Source organism: Guyanagaster necrorhizus (assembly GCF_019112545.1).
Source record: "Guyanagaster necrorhizus MCA 3950 unplaced genomic scaffold BT62scaffold_2, whole genome shotgun sequence".
In the NCBI taxonomy this organism is placed as follows: Eukaryota; Fungi; Basidiomycota; class Agaricomycetes; order Agaricales; family Physalacriaceae; genus Guyanagaster; species Guyanagaster necrorhizus.
Window position 1 is genome coordinate 1877506 of NW_025064881.1, and position 15285 is coordinate 1892790.

Below are 15285 nucleotides of genomic sequence, written 5' to 3' on the forward strand. Positions count from 1 at the left end.
TAACGCCGCTGGGCTCGATTCACATGTGAAACACGAGGTAGTGGTATCTATTTTACTTGCTGTTTTTCAACTTCTTCCGCCCAACGCTGACTTGTCGGACTGAACACTAGCACGAGACTGATGCGTATTAATATCAATGGCATCAGCCTGTTAATAATAATGTAGGGTAAAGAATAAATACGCAAATTCCAGAGGTATCTTTCCTTCCTCAGACATCTTCCGGGGTCATGTTCTTCAGCCACGCTCCTATAGCTCCCCTGAGAATAGATCAGAACATTGAGAAACATAGATGTCTCTGAAATACCCACAAGAATCCTTCATGACGTAGGAATAAGGCACGTTTCGTACCCTTGCTCCAGAACCGGATCGCATAAGACAAAGTCATTATTGTAGCAGCATGTCCTATACATTGAATCAGCTGAGATAACAAAAAGGTACCCCGCAATCGACCTACCTCGAATAAAACATCCACCAAAGTAGATCCTCTCCAGATTGTACTTTTCAGCATTCATGTATCTGCAAATCTTTTCAGCTATTATTATCTAAATGCACGAGGCGCGACTGCATACGCAATTTGTCCAATGTTGTTCGAGACACCATAAAGCAGGCTTTTGCTGATGTCTTCCGCTGTGAATTTACCCTTTTCGCCACCTTTCTTGAACACTTTGCCAAAGGAACTAGCAATCATTGTCGACTTCAAGCCGAGCTTGGAATAATCCTGTCCATAGATATCACCGACCAGCATATCGACCGAGGCATTATCGCCATTCTCCGAGAATCTAAGCATCTCTGAAATTGCATAAGTCAGACTGTCCCGGGTTTCTTGATGGAGAACATACCATCGAATGTCGTCGCTGGTGTCAACAGACTGAGTAGTCCCCACAGGGTTCCGCCGCCCAGACTGGTACCGCTGACACGTTCAAACTTGCCATCCTCGTCGACCTTGATGATAGAGACTCCGGAACCGATGTTCACCAGTAGACACGGCAGCTGAGGTGTTGGGTGCGACTCGAATGTTACAGCATACGTCGGAGGATTGGGACTGGGTCGCTCAAACACGCCGTTGGTGCCATTTTTGACTGGTGTGGAGTGGGACACGCTCTGAATGAGCTCATCGGAGAAATAGTACACCTCGTCTGGGATGAGGGTGATAAACTTCAATCCTTCAATAAGACACTCCATCTCGTCCTCCCGTCGCACCTCGACGCACAGTTGGTCCTTGAACAGATCGTAGAACTTGTGCGCTCCGCCTCCGGTGGCCATGATCTTCACGCCCGTGCGCATGTCCTCTATCGACACGTCGTTCACTTTTGCTGAGCGCTCTATTAGCTCCTGGATAAACGCCACGCATTCATGGATGTTGTCTGTCTCGAACCTCTCAAAATTGAGGGATCCACCTGGGAAGTGTTGGGAAGTTCGCCGGAGCATGGAGTCGCGGAGAAGCCCATTGCTGTCCAAGCTGGAAAGACCACTGAGACCGTGGTTTTGAGCATCGAGGACCAGCGGTGTTAGGGCGCCACTGAGCTTGACGTGTGAGGAGCCGGACGGGGAAGAAGAGGAGGGATTGGCTTCATTGGACGGGGAGATGGATCGTGGCGTGGATATATTACTGGACGAGCTGGAGCCGTGGGTGGCGGCTACAGAGGGCGACGAGGGGGGCTCTGAGGACCTTGTAAAGTACACAACTTTGGCGAGAGAACCGCCGATCTGTGAGAAAAGATGTTCAGTTCCGTTGGGGAAACCACGGAAACAGACGCACGTCTACTGCGATATGGGACACTGGCTCTATGTGATTTGGAAGGTATATTCCTCGACTGTCCCTCGTCTGTACATGAAATATAGCCGTGTGAGCTGGGCACTGGCGGAGCGCAAGCAATTTCTCACCTCAGGCGACTCTTCCGACAGTATGACTGCGCCTCTTGTATCCACATGGATGACCTTCGCTAATGGCAGAGACGGGCTATTCAACATATAGTTAGAAGGCATTGCGCGAGGTCCAACGGTTAATGGTAGTGATAGCCCTGGACCAGAACATAAGGTCGCTGGTCGTCAGAATTCATCTTTTTATCTTACGATTATGTATGAGACACATTTCTAATCAAGGTAACGTCTGTATACGGGCTTAGTCCGACACCGAGTACCGATTTTGCTGTGTACCCGGTGTTCAACAGATCCGAATCGTATGCCTCTAATCCCAATTTTATTCACAGCAAAAAGTGATGTTGAAGAGAAAGATGTTAAATGACGGAATGCTTCAGCCGCTCACTGCCGCCAGCACCAAGTTGCATGCTTCCTCTTTTTCGGTCCTTACGCCTAGTTCTAGAGTTACACCTTGGCCTTGGGAGAAAGTCATTCGACAGCGAACCAAAACTTTACCACCGCCGCCTGTTACCAGGCCAGACAATTGGAGCGTATGCACTGATGTTGACTGAGGGACCTCCGAGCCGCCCAACGGCTCCATGTTGAGGATCTCGATAATTGAATCGCAAGCGGCTAAAGATGTTACCGTTAGGACCGGTGTCAAAACCATACGTGCGGTCTCACCTTTGATGCTATCCATTGCAGACAAGGCAAATGTCTCGGTAACACTTGGTCCTGTACGAAGCCTATCCCACTCTGACCCAAATGTCGCGTAACTGGGAATAATGTAATCCCCTCCAGCACTAAGTTCCACTTCTTCCAGCTGATATTCATCCTCGTAACCTTCATCCTCGGGCTCCCCAGTCGAAGGATCCATTTCTTTGCTGATGAATTTAAGGTTGCATGTAAAGGATCCTATTGCGTAATCGTCGGGGGATGCACGAGTGAAAGAGACATAGACTATGCTTGGCGACGTTGATGCGCTCAAGCTGGGCACGGGAATTATGAAGTCTTCCGTTAGTCCGATATCATCGGACTGAGGCTGCATTATGACCGAAACTTGCTCCAAAACGGTATCGAGAAGAGTATTCGAAACGTTGAACTAGAAAGTTACGTTAGTCGGATGTGCGTACAGCGCGCTCATTACAACTTGCCTGGAATACCACATGTTCCTTGAAGATGTGCTTGACACAAGTGACCTGATATTCGGTTTCGCTTTCCGTAAGTTGCGTAGGTTTTGCAGTACTGTTGAATACAGGTCCATATGAAGTGAATTCGGGAACTTCTGATAGCTGTTCAAGATAAGCAGACTGCTGTTCTGCGGCAGTGGGAGGAGGTGGGGAGTCGGAAGGTCTGTGGGTAGTAGGAACACCGATAATGTCCAAAGTACTGGGCCCTATTCGGAAGGATTAGAAGGTTACTCTCACCATAATATGAGAACCATACGAGCAGATTCTTGGGCAGCTTGCGCACGGCTGATCCGAGGAACGGATGAAACATCGAGCGGCTGTGCCGTAGCTTCAGGATCCTTTATATATGTCACCAGCTTCGTTTCCAGGGCTGCCAAAGAAAAGACAGAATCTATTCAGGTAAAAATGAGTTATGGTACTGGTATCATGCCGAATAATGAGAACAACGAACCTTCCTGAACGTAAGACTGGGCCAAGGGCTTCTCCTTGCACACCCTCAGATAGAGCGCAGCACGATCACGGACTTCATCGTCAACATCATCCAAACAGCTTGAAAATGATGAGGTCATAACAACAATGGTAGGAAAAAAAGGACACGCTACCGGTTAAGAAGGACGCCGATGCTATTCTGAAAGCCAGCATCAGATGAATTGACACCGAATTTCGCCAAACTGGAAACAGCAGCGGCTCGGACGGTAGCATTCTCCAGGACAACACGGTTATAGATGAATCGGATAAACTTGGCCGGTTGAGGAGATTTTGGGCCCTCGAGACCCAGGAGATGAAGAATTCGGACAGAGAGTTTCGTGAATTCACAATCTTCGATGAATTCACAGAGATGTGATAGAGCTTGCTCTTTGCATTCGGAGACTCGATTGATCATGTCGAAGATAGCTTCAACAACAGCCCGCTTGAAGTCATAGCCGCCTTCGTCCCGTAAGACGCCGGAAAGGAAGGCGAGCATGGAAGCGTGTTTTGTCGGGAACTTGGCGCATAGAGAGCGGATGGCGTCGACGATGATTACTTTGAACTCGTCACTGATCTCTGACATGAAGCCAGTGATTTGTTTGATAAGGCGATCGACGGAGGCTTCGTTACCAGTCTGGAGAAGATTTCATTAGCTGTCCCTCAGGCATAATCACAGCTTGCCTTAAGTAAGGTCGTAATAGCATATGTTGCGACACTCCTATTGGAGTCTGTGATGAGGCCTTCGAGGTCAACATTGCAGACACCAACGCTTGCCGGATGCGTCAAGGCTAGTGTGGCGAGAGTTCGAGTAGCAGCGAACTTCAGTACGGCCTTGGGAGAAGACAAAAACAGCTGCAGAACTTTAAAAACACGTTACAGTAGGAGATATGTGATGTATCTAATGAATTCTTACCAGTTATAGATTTTGTAAGTTGCGCTGGAGTTACATTTCGCGTCTCACAAATCGCCCTCGCGGCTTCGAAGTTGACCATGTCGCTTTTATGACGCAACCAACCCTCCATCAAATCGAGCATCTGTTTCTGGACACTGAAGACGTATTCAGAGGGACTCAACACATGTAGTAAGAAAACTCACTTGGGATCTTCCTCCATGACTTTCGCAGCATAACGAATGAGCATACAAAGGGCCATGGGGTTCTTCAATGTTGTACCGGCGCCGGACTTCCCACCGCCAAGTTGTTGTATCATTTTCGTCACAGCCATCCGATCCTGCTGTCGCATGAGATACAACAGGCCCAACGCATGGTATTGTGCAATATAGCTGGTCGAAGGAATGGTTTGTTGCCCGCTGTTCTGTGAGGAATTTGCAAAACCAAGATAGCCACCAGAAGAGCCACCGAAGAAAGAGGAAGATGCCTTAGCATTGACAGCCTCTTGGGCTTCATTGACCCAGCGTTTGACCACGTCTTTCGCGAGAGGAAAGAGATGGTACGAGGACACAAGAGCAGCTGAGGATATTGAGGGGTTGCGGTCAACGATAGCAGCCTTGAAGAAACGCTCGACTCCTTGAGCCATTGAAGGCTATACGAAGAAGAAATGAGACCTTCATACACGCGAATCAAGGCACGACATACATCTATGATGCGGCACAGTGCACGAATAGCGTTTGGCCGGTATATAACCTCTGAGTTGGGTTGCATGTCCTTCATAATACTGCTGGTGACCATAATAACATCCTCTGCGGTTGTCGAGAGCTCCTTGATAGCAAGATAGACAGCTTGCCTTAGTGCACTCTGTCGCTACAGTTAGGGGATGTCCGAATTCTGCGTAATGAGTGTGCTTACATCTTTGTGCTGGAAGAGTTTTGTCGTCCCAAAGAACAGGGTTGTCGCCTCCTGCGTCCCAAACGTCTCGCCGACATATAGCAAGTAGACTATCCGTGTTAGCAGGGCTCGGCACTTCCTTGGGCTTATGGGAGATTCGTTGAATACGCGAGCCTCCTGGATGATAGTAGTTTTGTTGTTGTAGTATGAGCTGAGCCCGCTTTCATCCTCCTTTTTGGTCTGGAAGGTGAGGGCGAAGGAACCCATGTCAGTTGCAGTATGATGAACTTGGCGGTATCCAAAAAGTGGACGTGTCGGAGGGTTTTGTGTGTCTCTGTTTGTCTGCACCCTCCCCTTCCTCTACCTCCGTGAACGATCATAAATTACTAGATGGCCCCGAAACCTCGTGGAGCCCGTAAAGCGTCTACATCGTCCAGAGATGGTCCTTTTCTCACACATGTCGACAAGAATCTCAAGGCAATGCCGCCACCTCCAGATCCAGTCGTACCTAAGCGCATACTGGAGCAAGAGATGGAGGGTCTAAAGAGTTGCTTCAGGGTCAGGCCAATCTTACCTGATTGTCTTTATTCTCAGTTAAGTTTAATCAATAGAATACTATGGTAAAGATGGGACGACTGTATGCCTTTTATGCTGATACCCGCAGGCTGTAAGTCGTCGTGCTCCATTTTTTTAAACTGGATTGACATGTCTATTTAGTGGAATTCGGAAGTATGCGCCTTATCCGCCGCGTTCTCTATCCGCATCATTAGGTCGGGAAATCGAGAATTATGATCAGCTTTGCGATTCTATGGAATCTCACTTGGAAAGTCATATTGGTTTCTTTACTATTGGTGACCAACTGAGACTGCGCCATTAGGTTCGAGCAATTGCTGTCCTTGAAAGAGATCTCCGACGTGAGGAACAGCGTTTAAAGGAAGCCGAAGAGGCAGCCTTAGCCAGCCAAGCACATTTAGAGGAGCCGATATTATCCCCTTCATCTAACCGACTCCCAATGCTACCACCTGACTCAGATTCCACTTTGCCTTCTGCAATGCCATCGAGCTCACCACCAATATCGTCAGTGATGCAAGGACGCCGACCTTCAGCCATATCTATCTCATCCCTACAACGGCCTGCATTCCCACTTAAGCTCGACCTATCCTCTTCATCTCTTCGTATGTCCGCAGAAGAAGCTGCTTTCCTCTCCAATGGCCTTCATTCTCCTGTCACCCTCGCACCCAAATCCGCACGGCCACTTGACTATCCCGTCGAGCTGATGGCGGCGTTTACCTCTGAAATCCCAGCTGCACCTCCCAACCGGGAGTCAGCAAATAACACCATCGACTTGACCATAGAACCCACAGAGCGTGATGTAAACATAAATATGGACGGTGCCATTGGTAGCTCGGCAGATAAGCCAATTGAGCTCGACCTAGGCGATATGGACATGAGTGATCTATTCGGCGACAACAGTTCCAATGATGCGGTTGACAGCCTTTTCTCTCCCACTGTAGCGAACCCTGAGCTCGCAGCTGAGGGTGTCAAAGAGGAGCAGCATTTCTTGAACACGTTCGCTGCTGCCAACGGAAGTGCTACAGAAGAAGAATTCTTCTCTTCCCTTAGCTCAAAACCGGAGAATGAGCAATCCAGCAGCTTGGAGATACCATCGGGAGATAGTGCAGGTCAAACTGCACCGTCACCAGGTACATTTCTGGCAAGTCTTACAGGATCTCAGCTCGAGAGCGGTAATGAAATGGCAACGTCAAGCGGTAGCTCCATTTCTATGCCAGAAGGTCAGTTCAGTATGGAGAGCCTGGGTTACGGCTTTTTCGCTAACGATCAAGACTCGGGGGTTAACCTGGACGCTCTCTTGGCCATGGGAAACGAAGGAGTGCCTGTACCCGATACGAAGGCCGAGTCTTCATCGTAGATGTTGTTATATCAGCTTATGTTAATTGTATTGTGGTAGCTATACATATAGTTTTATGCCTCAACCACCAACTAACGATATTGTTTAGCCACTAGTCATCAGAACATCCTGCTTTTTGAATAAATTCATGACACTGATGATCACCCGATAGTGATACAAGGACATGAATGCATTCGTTACGTATATCTATGTATCAGCAGAAGGACAATCGTCCAATATATAATCGATACGATCTTTGCGCCAGGATGAATGGGAATAAAGGATGCCCGCCAACAACCGCGAAGATGCTGCCCGTTTCCTCTGTCGTTGCGACCAATGGATGATTCTTTGCCCATGGCGTCCACATAATGATCTCCCATCCACGCAGACGCGGCGCCCTCTCTCTCTCCGCTCGCCCTCTCAATGATCCTGCACAGAACCGGAGAGGTGGGGATAAGAGGACAACAAATGCCAGGGATGCCGAAACTAAAAACACAACAGCAACCAGAGAAGAAAAATGGAGCTAAAAGAATGTGTGTACGTATCATATGAATGAATACGGGAATGGTGATGATAGCACAAGATGGTTGTTTATACGAGACGTAAAATTCCAGTACAGGCGCAAAGTGGCAATGGGGGAGGCAATTGTATGTACAGAATAAAAGAGGGAAAAAGCAACCAACCAGGTCTTTCGCTATAGGAGCGATAGCCCGACCGGCCTGAAAAGAAAACAGCGTCCGTGTTGGAAGTAATGGGGAAGCACCTTGCACGCTTGGTTAAATGGTTGAGGTAGTATTGAATAATGGCCGCACGTCTTGATTGAAACCGTCACAGCTTGTGCGAAGCACGAACAACGAACGAAGACGATAGCGGCAGATGGATGAATGAATGGAAGCCACATGTTCGGTGACTTGCGTAACCGGACGTGCCCCGACCGATAATAATGTCCGCCTGCCTACGCTCCTCGAAGCAACCTCAATCACGAGCGTCGATGTTAACTCAATGACGACCCGAAACCTCAAACCAGACCATATGACACCTGAGCAAAACACCGATACACCTGCCCTCCGCCCCCAATCTGCTCAGCTCACCGGGATCCAGAGCACCGAAGGACAATGGTGCGCTCATTTACCAAAGTTCAGCGTCACGTCCACGGCGTTGTTGTCCAACGGCTCCAGGCGCGCCTGACTGCAGCGCCTGACGGGTGTGAGAGCGCAGCCTGGAATCAAGTCTGACTTTGAGTTGATCATCGCCACATGAAGTCGGCCACTTACATTCTGTCGTTCGCACGATGTTCATCATCTTCCTGAACAACCTTCCTTCGTCCAGCACCAGCCTTGGACGTCCCAGCCGAGTTGTCGTCCTGAGCTCCCCTCTGGACGCTCCAGTCAAAGACGTAATCATATTGATAACCTTCACGGACGAAAAGGTCACGGAATAGCTTGCGGAGGTAAGAGTAATCGGGTTTGTCATCGAAACGAAGTGCGCGGGTGTAGTTTAAAAAGATACCAAACTCGTTAGGGAATCCTCGGCACAATAAATCAGTAGGCGTGGTCATCTTCTTCTCCATGATGCGGTCATACTTCTGCTTCTTGGTGGCAGCCTTCAAACCTTGCCAAGGAAGAGCGCCACGAAGGAAGTACATGAGGACATAAGCCAGTGATTCCAGGTCGTCTCGACGAGACTGCTCTACTCCCAAGTGGGTGTTGATGGATGTGTAGCGGGCAGTGCCCGTCAAGTTCTTGTTCTCGCGGTAGGGAATGTGCAGATGGGTTTTGGGGTCTCTGAATTTCTTGGCTAGACCGAAATCGATGACGTTCACCTGATTTCCCCGTTTACCAATTCCCATGAGGAAATTGTCAGGCTTGATATCACGATGAATAAAGTTACGCGAGTGAATGTATTCAATGCGCGATATCTGTGACGAGATATTAGCGAAATAGCCATGGAGGAAGGACCAAGAACTCACCAGCTGATCAGCGAGCAGAAGAACGGTCTTCAGGCTGAACTTGCGGTTACAGAAGTTGAAAAGATCTTCCAAAGAAGGTCCTAGAAGATCGAGAACCATGGCATTATAATCGCACTCAGTGCCGAACCATCTGACGAATGGTATACCGACACCGCCCGCAAGGGTCTTGTATACCTTAGATTCATATTCGAGTTGCGGATGCTTGGCCTTGACTGATTCAAGCTTGATGGCGACCTCCTCTCCTGAAATGATGTTGATCCCAAGATAACAGTCTCCTAAAGAAAAGACATCAGAAAGATAGACAAAGGAGAGACACAGGGCGCAGCGCACCAAATGAGCCGGAACCGATCTTTTTGCCTAGCCTATACTTCCCGCCGACCCGAAGGTCGAGTCTATGAGATCCCGAATCAGCCATCATAAACTGGAGTCAAATGAATCACTAGGAGAAAAAGAAATGAGCCAAGGGTGTTGGAAGAGGAGAGAAAGGAGGGATGACGAATCACCACCAGCTGAAAAGGTGGCAGATGAAAGATGACGATTAACCATGCCACCTGGCCCTTTATACGATGCAGCCTGTATAGCACACTGGAGAAGTAGCTGTAATGCCTGCCTCATCTGGCGAGGAAGAGGTGAGGTAACCACGACGTTGACAGAGATGGTTCGACGACCTGTTGCCGGGCGAACAACGAAACGAGAACAGAACCGCAATGGGACTTACCAGATAGAAAGAGAAAATTAAAAAACCGGAATCACAGGGCGTAAAATGGCAGTGATGTAGGACGTTAGATGGGGAGACGTTGGACAAGAGGGTACAGCCTTCGCACATATTTCGGAGATTAAAATATTCAGACCCCGAAAGGGTTGGGAAGCCTTTATCCGAGTCGGTTTCTCATCATTCCATTCCGTGATAGTTCGGATGCACCTCTGTTGTCCTGCTCATCGAATTTTCTCATTTCCTCTGAGAAGCTTCAAATGGTCAAATGGTCAAAGGATACTTCTTTACTTTCCCCCACCAAAATGCGTACCGGTACTGGGTATTGGCCGTATCCGGCTCTTGTTCCTTTTCCTGACCCCGGCGATCCCATTTCTCACCATAAAAACATGGCCCAAATTCTGATGTGAGGTGTCATGGCATAACGTGCCCAGGTTCTACCCCTTCGGCCATGCTGGATCTCGCTATAGGTTCTGATAGCGGCACTACTAGTAACGGCATCTTCGCCAAGTCAAAACCCAACTCGATCAAGGCTGCTCTGTAGCGCCCCGGATGTACGCTATCAGCATGGCCCCAGTCTGATCCACCTAATATAACGTCTGTGTCCCGTTCTTAACGCCCGTTACAGCAAGGGGACCATGCCTACTGGATGTGATACACAGTTTTTCACTTACTCGACAAAGCGCATGCAGGACGCTGTGGCGTTCTATGTACTCTGTCGGATCAGGTGCCTAGGCGTCATCATAATCAATCTGGGGGTCTGACATGGAACGTGATAGTAAATGGATATGCTATCTCGTTCGCTGTGGCTAGGATGGGGACTTTGGGAACAGGTTTGCGTCACATCAGGGCCGGCACTCCTGGTAAGCAACTGTTTCGGGTCAATCAAAAACTGACGAAAATGGGTGGATAACAGCAAAATTTTGTCCTTGAGCACAGCAAGATCCGTCGGCTTTACCATTAAGTAATGCCGATGCATTTCGTTGTGGACGAAAGCCTAGTCAAATTTTTATCCATATTCCAATCATTTTCCGCTGCCTTTTGAGCAGTGCCAACTAGTCAGCTACTTATTAGCAGTACGATTTGATATATCAGGATGCGATAAGTGTTCCGATGGCCGAGGATAGGATCTTTTCGCCCCCAATACGTCTACTCCTACCGGCTCCAACCATCATAACACAACGGCCTTCTCCTTCTGAAGCCCCACGCTTCGCCCGGAACACTAAGAAGCCACGAGCATGATACGTGGACCAAGTTCTGTTAATAGTTATCAATGACTACCCGCCCATCTACCTGGAGCTGAAGCCTGGACGCTTCAACTAAGAGGGGCTCCATGTTCTGCGCAGTTCGCCAAAGCCGTTTTTCCAAATTCGATCTGAGGACGATCGCGACAATTCAAATGTTAGCCAATATCATTTCGAAATCTAACGTCCAGTAACACAGATACATAAGCCTCGTAGCTGAATCTTTCAACTTGAGTAGACACATTTTCAGAGAAATATAGTATAAACTCTTTGCGAGAAGCGACGCTGTAGATCTCTGCAATAATGTCCACTTCTACAATCCGATCGTGGAGCAGCTGCCACGTGGGATTGCGAAATATTTATTGCCTTGGTTGTATCCGGTCGCATCTTTCATTCCTTTCTCATCTCCAGCACGCCACCGCCTCCTCGTTTCACCCCCATCCCTCACTTTCCTTGCAGGCCAATATCTGGCTGTCCGTTCCCTTCTGCACTGTTGCGTCTCTTCTTTTAACGTCCAGCGCTTTCTTTGCCTTCAGCTTGGAAAATGGTTTACCGTCAAAATCACGATCCCTATTATTCGCACACAAACAATTATAACAGTTACAACCAATACAGCAACACTGGTGTTGTTGACTACCCGTCATCTCAAGGATACAATGAATATGATACTCAAGGCAACTGGGATAGCAAGTCTACCAAGTCCTTCCAGAGCAGCCATGCCGGTTCACAAGCTCACTTGAATCCTTATGAGATGAGCCAGGTCTCTTCTCCTCCAGTACCACCCATGCCTTATCAGCAGCAGCAAAACTATCCTCCAATACATCGTCCTGGGATGTACCACCAGACTAGCAGTGCTGGGTATTCAATTGCTAGGGAGAAGATACTGAAACGGCGTTCCGTTAGACAAGTTGAGCTCTTCCAGGGGAATCTTGTCCTCGACATGGACGTCCCGACTCGACTCGTTCCCCCAGGCAAGGAACATGAAGAGGAGATGACCAAAATGCGCTATACCGCCGCCACCTGCGATCCCGATGATTTCATGAAGTCCCGCTATTCTCTCCGACCGTACTTGTATGGCCGTCATACGGAGCTTTTTATTGTGATGACCATGTACAACGAGGACGAGATACTATTTGTGAAAACTATGAATGCGTAAGTCATTCGCGAGATTCGGAAATGCGAAACTCACGTTGCACCACAGCGTGCTCAAAAACATTGCCCATCTTTGCGGCCGCAGCAGGTCGAGCACATGGGGTCCTGAAGGCTGGAAAAAGGTCGTGGTTTGCGTAGTCTCAGACGGACGGAACAAGGTCAACAAACGAACATTGCAAGTACTCAGCTTGGTCAGTCAAATTCATATGATCTTTCATTCTTCACTGATCCGTGTTTCAAAATGCAAGATGGGGGTCTATCAAGAAGGTATTGCAAAAGATTCGGTCGCAGGAAAGGACGTCACAGCCCACATCTTCGAGTACACGACAAGTGCTATTGTTACATCTACTGGTGAGGTGTCGCAAGGCCCTTGCCCCGTCCAAATTTTGTTTTGCCTCAAGGAACAAAATAAGAAAAAACTCAACAGTCACCGATGGTTCTTTAATGCGTTCGGACCACTCATCAAGCCCAATGGTGCGTGCGCGAGTTTTTCCGGAGAATGTCTCACCTCATGTTTTCTTTCCAGTCTGTGTGCTTCTGGATGTCGGAACGAAGCCCACGGGGACTTCAATCTATGAGCTCTGGAAGTGTTTCGACAAACACGACTACGTAGGTGGAGCCTGCGGAGAGTACGTTTTTACGTTCTGATTTGTGTTAATGCCGTAGCTCATATTCGATTAGAATATGCGTAGATACTGGGAGAGCTTGCTCGCTCCTACTGACAAATCCCCTCGCAGCCTCTCAGAATTTTGAATACAAAATGTCCAACATTCTCGATAAGCCCCTTGAGGTATGCGTTCACCCTATTATCATCATATAAACGTCTGATACCATTTTCCAGAGCATTTTCGGCTACATTAGCGTCCTTCCTGGCGCCTTCAGTGCATACAAATACAAGGCCCTTCTTAACGGCCCCGATGGCAAGGGTCCTCTTGCTTCGTATTTCAAAGGCGAGTCCATGCACGGCGGAGGTAGTAATGCCGGTCTGTTTGAAAGGAATATGTACCTCGCCGAAGATCGTATCCTCTGTTTCGAGATCGTCACCAAGAAACATGAAGGCTGGATGCAAGTCACTTCTTGATCGTAATTGCGCATCCGACTTACCAAATGATTTCTTCAGGTTGAAGTATGTGAAGAGCGCAAAGGCAGCTACCGATGTTCCCACTACTGTCAGTCCGGAAGCAGAATTCAATTAAATGGGTCACTGATGGAATTTGTTCGTATCAGGTTCCGGAGTTCATCTCGCAGCGCCGTCGATGGTTGAACGGTTCATTGTTTGCTTCGATCCATGCAACAGTGTTCTTTTGGAGGATATTCACATCTGGTCAGAACTTCATCAGGAAGTTTATTCTATTTGTCAGTAGCTTCGTCTCCTCTGGGATTAATTTTGGCCAACCTGTTACAGCTGGAGTTTATCTATAATGCCGTTCAGCTGGTCTTTACTTGGACATCGTTGGCAAATTTCTACTTAGCATTCTTCTTCGTATGTTGTTTCTATTTTTGCTCGGACATCTGCGTTGATCGCATTTGTAGTTGGTCTCATCAGCAACATCAGACACTTCGACAGATGCGTTCAACTTCCTCGGTGGCAACGCTGGGAAAACTGTGTTTGAAGTTTTCTTGAAATTGTACATCGCTCTTCTATTCGTGATTCTGGTCTGCTCCCTGGGTAATCGGCCACAGGTGTGCATCTATCTCACTAAAGGCGCCGGCCCATCCTGAAAGCGCGTCTAGGGCTCCAAATGGACATATACTTTGGCTATCTTACTTTTCGGATTGTGTAATGTCATCACGGTGTGGTGCGCTGCTTGGACGGTGTATCTTGCCGTTCCGCACACCGTGGAAGGTTGGAAAGACTTCCCAGAGTATGTTATCGTGCAGGCGGCCTGTTTTTTATGGTGCTGAATGATGTGGTAGATTGGTAAAAACCACGCCTGCTCTCCAAGACATTGTTATCTCCCTAGCGGCAACTTACGGATTGTATTTCATCAGCTCGTTCATGCACTTTGAGCCATGGCACATGTTCACAAGTTTCATCCAATACATGTTTCTCCTTCCGTCTTGTATGTTATGTCGCCCCTAGTATATCCTTTTGCTGATGGAAGTTTCTTCCTATTAGATGTCAACATTCTCAGTAAGACTGCTTTACTTCCTTGTGTTTGTCGTGCTAACTTTTACTACCTAGTGATGTATGCCATGTGCAACCTTCACGATGTCACCTGGGGTACTAAAGGTGATGATGGTTCGCACAAGGACCTTGGCGGCGCCAAGAAAGTGAAAGGTGAAGGCGGGAAAGAGATGATGGAAGTGGAGATTCCGACGGCTCGGGAAGATGTCGATCAACTATGGATGGCGGCGAGGAATTCGTTGAAAGTCAAACCGCAAGACGAGAAAGAACATCGAGACGCTACAACAAAACAAGCTGATCACGACAGGAACAGCAGAACGAATGTTGTGCTTGCTTGGGTGGGCTCAAACATGTAAGCGATGCTTCTGCACAAAGGGTTAACCACTAATAAGGTCTAGGGTCATGATTGTTGTGTTCACTTCGACGGCGTTCACGAACTGGGTTGCGAAGCATGTTGAAACGGAGGACGATGCCGCCTTCAATCCGTATCTGACCTTCTTATTCATTGCGCTGTAAGTTTTCTTTAATTCCAATGGGAATCCGCTTATACATCTGCGTATTCTGTACAGCGCTGGTCTGTCTGCTGTACGTTTCACAGGGTCCCTCCTATACCTCATATTCCGCCTATTTGGACATTAGTCCTTTCGTTTTCATTTTGTCACGCAGACTGCCAGCAGCGGCCGGGCTTTTATGCATGTATTTTCGCGCTACATCTTGGAAAGGAATGTTTTTTTTGTGTATGTACAGCTACAAATATACCCTTTAGTTCCTAGCGCTTCGCCTGGATAATATCCATCTAGATATTAAGGTGGGGTGGGCTCTTTTTTTCCCGGATAATTTGTTTCCATAGTAATCAAGAGACGCAGTTCA

General features: G+C 48.1%; 6 protein-coding genes across 6 annotated transcripts; 2 read left to right on the plus strand and 4 right to left on the minus strand.

Annotated features, from left to right (window-relative positions):
* Window positions 1–91: 91 nt before the first annotated feature.
* Window positions 92–2068, minus strand: BT62DRAFT_285500 (fumble). The gene is made up of 7 exons (XM_043180367.1): window positions 1885–2068; window positions 1760–1825; window positions 840–1707; window positions 570–789; window positions 455–516; window positions 309–402; window positions 92–257 (listed from the first exon to the last, which is right to left on the minus strand). The coding sequence occupies exons 1-7, from the start codon at window positions 1984–1986 to the stop codon at window positions 209–211; spliced, it is 1461 nt and encodes a 486-aa protein (XP_043045659.1). The 5' UTR covers window positions 1987–2068; the 3' UTR covers window positions 92–208.
* Window positions 2069–2174: 106 nt separating this feature from the next.
* BT62DRAFT_926381 (Coatomer, gamma subunit) lies at window positions 2175–5617 on the minus strand. The gene is made up of 11 exons (XM_043185025.1): window positions 5323–5617; window positions 5113–5271; window positions 4614–5059; window positions 4432–4565; window positions 4200–4378; window positions 3653–4152; window positions 3502–3599; window positions 3307–3441; window positions 3015–3256; window positions 2545–2962; window positions 2175–2493 (listed from the first exon to the last, which is right to left on the minus strand). Exons 1-11 carry the CDS (start codon window positions 5566–5568, stop codon window positions 2255–2257), a joined length of 2796 nt encoding a protein of 931 aa, XP_043045660.1. The 5' UTR covers window positions 5569–5617; the 3' UTR covers window positions 2175–2254.
* Window positions 5618–5643: 26 nt separating this feature from the next.
* On the plus strand, window positions 5644–7411 carry BT62DRAFT_926382 (uncharacterized protein). Its single transcript, XM_043185026.1, has 5 exons — window positions 5644–5859; window positions 5913–5968; window positions 6019–6124; window positions 6179–7266; window positions 7320–7411. The coding sequence occupies exons 1-4, from the start codon at window positions 5692–5694 to the stop codon at window positions 7229–7231; spliced, it is 1383 nt and encodes a 460-aa protein (XP_043045661.1). The 5' UTR covers window positions 5644–5691; the 3' UTR covers window positions 7232–7266; window positions 7320–7411.
* BT62DRAFT_286169 (uncharacterized protein) lies at window positions 7320–8094 on the minus strand. The gene is made up of 2 exons (XM_043180368.1): window positions 8023–8094; window positions 7320–7929 (listed from the first exon to the last, which is right to left on the minus strand). Exon 2 carries the CDS (start codon window positions 7756–7758, stop codon window positions 7408–7410), a length of 351 nt encoding a protein of 116 aa, XP_043045662.1. The 5' UTR covers window positions 7759–7929; window positions 8023–8094; the 3' UTR covers window positions 7320–7407.
* A 244-nt stretch (window positions 8095–8338) lies between these two features.
* On the minus strand, window positions 8339–9976 carry BT62DRAFT_984145 (kinase-like protein; the record flags this gene model as incomplete). The annotated part of the gene is made up of 5 exons (XM_043189832.1): window positions 9654–9976; window positions 9510–9619; window positions 9180–9454; window positions 8485–9128; window positions 8339–8441 (listed from the first exon to the last, which is right to left on the minus strand). Exons 2-5 carry the CDS (start codon window positions 9595–9597, stop codon window positions 8339–8341), a joined length of 1110 nt encoding a protein of 369 aa, XP_043045663.1. The 5' UTR covers window positions 9598–9619; window positions 9654–9976.
* Window positions 9977–11512: 1536 nt separating this feature from the next.
* BT62DRAFT_926384 (chitin synthase) lies at window positions 11513–15158 on the plus strand. Its single transcript, XM_043185027.1, has 16 exons — window positions 11513–12287; window positions 12337–12478; window positions 12536–12761; window positions 12814–12916; window positions 12969–13077; window positions 13129–13352; window positions 13408–13456; window positions 13515–13643; window positions 13693–13770; window positions 13821–13970; window positions 14022–14152; window positions 14205–14350; window positions 14407–14421; window positions 14473–14767; window positions 14814–14927; window positions 14985–15158. Exons 1-16 carry the CDS (start codon window positions 11680–11682, stop codon window positions 15052–15054), a joined length of 2589 nt encoding a protein of 862 aa, XP_043045664.1. The 5' UTR covers window positions 11513–11679; the 3' UTR covers window positions 15055–15158.
* The last annotated feature ends 127 nt before the right edge of the window (window positions 15159–15285 follow it).

Excerpts from the sequence above, each read along its gene's own strand:
- BT62DRAFT_286169 (XM_043180368.1), bottom strand. The coding sequence starts at position 7,758 with ATGATACGTACACACATTCTTTTAGCTCCATTTTTCTTCTCTGGTTGC.
- BT62DRAFT_285500 (XM_043180367.1), bottom strand. The coding sequence starts at position 1,986 with ATGCCTTCTAACTATATGTTGAATAGCCCGTCTCTGCCATTAGCGAAG. Across the intron at positions 790-839 it reads ACCAGCGACGACATTCGATG|AGATGCTTAGATTCTCGGAG; the intron begins GTATGTTCTCCA and ends ATGCAATTTCAG. Across the intron at positions 258-308 it reads CTACGTCATGAAGGATTCTT|GGGAGCTATAGGAGCGTGGC; the intron begins GTGGGTATTTCA and ends ATCTATTCTCAG.
- BT62DRAFT_926384 (XM_043185027.1), top strand. The coding sequence starts at position 11,680 with ATGGTTTACCGTCAAAATCACGATCCCTATTATTCGCACACAAACAAT. Across the intron at positions 12,479-12,535 it reads CATTGCAAGTACTCAGCTTG|ATGGGGGTCTATCAAGAAGG; the intron begins GTCAGTCAAATT and ends TCAAAATGCAAG. Across the intron at positions 13,971-14,021 it reads CCCTGGGTAATCGGCCACAG|GGCTCCAAATGGACATATAC; the intron begins GTGTGCATCTAT and ends AAGCGCGTCTAG.
- BT62DRAFT_926382 (XM_043185026.1), top strand. The coding sequence starts at position 5,692 with ATGGCCCCGAAACCTCGTGGAGCCCGTAAAGCGTCTACATCGTCCAGA. Across the intron at positions 5,860-5,912 it reads GTCTAAAGAGTTGCTTCAGG|AATACTATGGTAAAGATGGG; the intron begins GTCAGGCCAATC and ends TTTAATCAATAG. Across the intron at positions 6,125-6,178 it reads ATTCTATGGAATCTCACTTG|GTTCGAGCAATTGCTGTCCT; the intron begins GAAAGTCATATT and ends CTGCGCCATTAG.
- BT62DRAFT_926381 (XM_043185025.1), bottom strand. The coding sequence starts at position 5,568 with ATGGGTTCCTTCGCCCTCACCTTCCAGACCAAAAAGGAGGATGAAAGC. Across the intron at positions 4,566-4,613 it reads GTCATGGAGGAAGATCCCAA|TGTCCAGAAACAGATGCTCG; the intron begins GTGAGTTTTCTT and ends ATACGTCTTCAG. Across the intron at positions 3,257-3,306 it reads AGCTGCCCAAGAATCTGCTC|GGCCCAGTACTTTGGACATT; the intron begins GTATGGTTCTCA and ends CCTTCCGAATAG.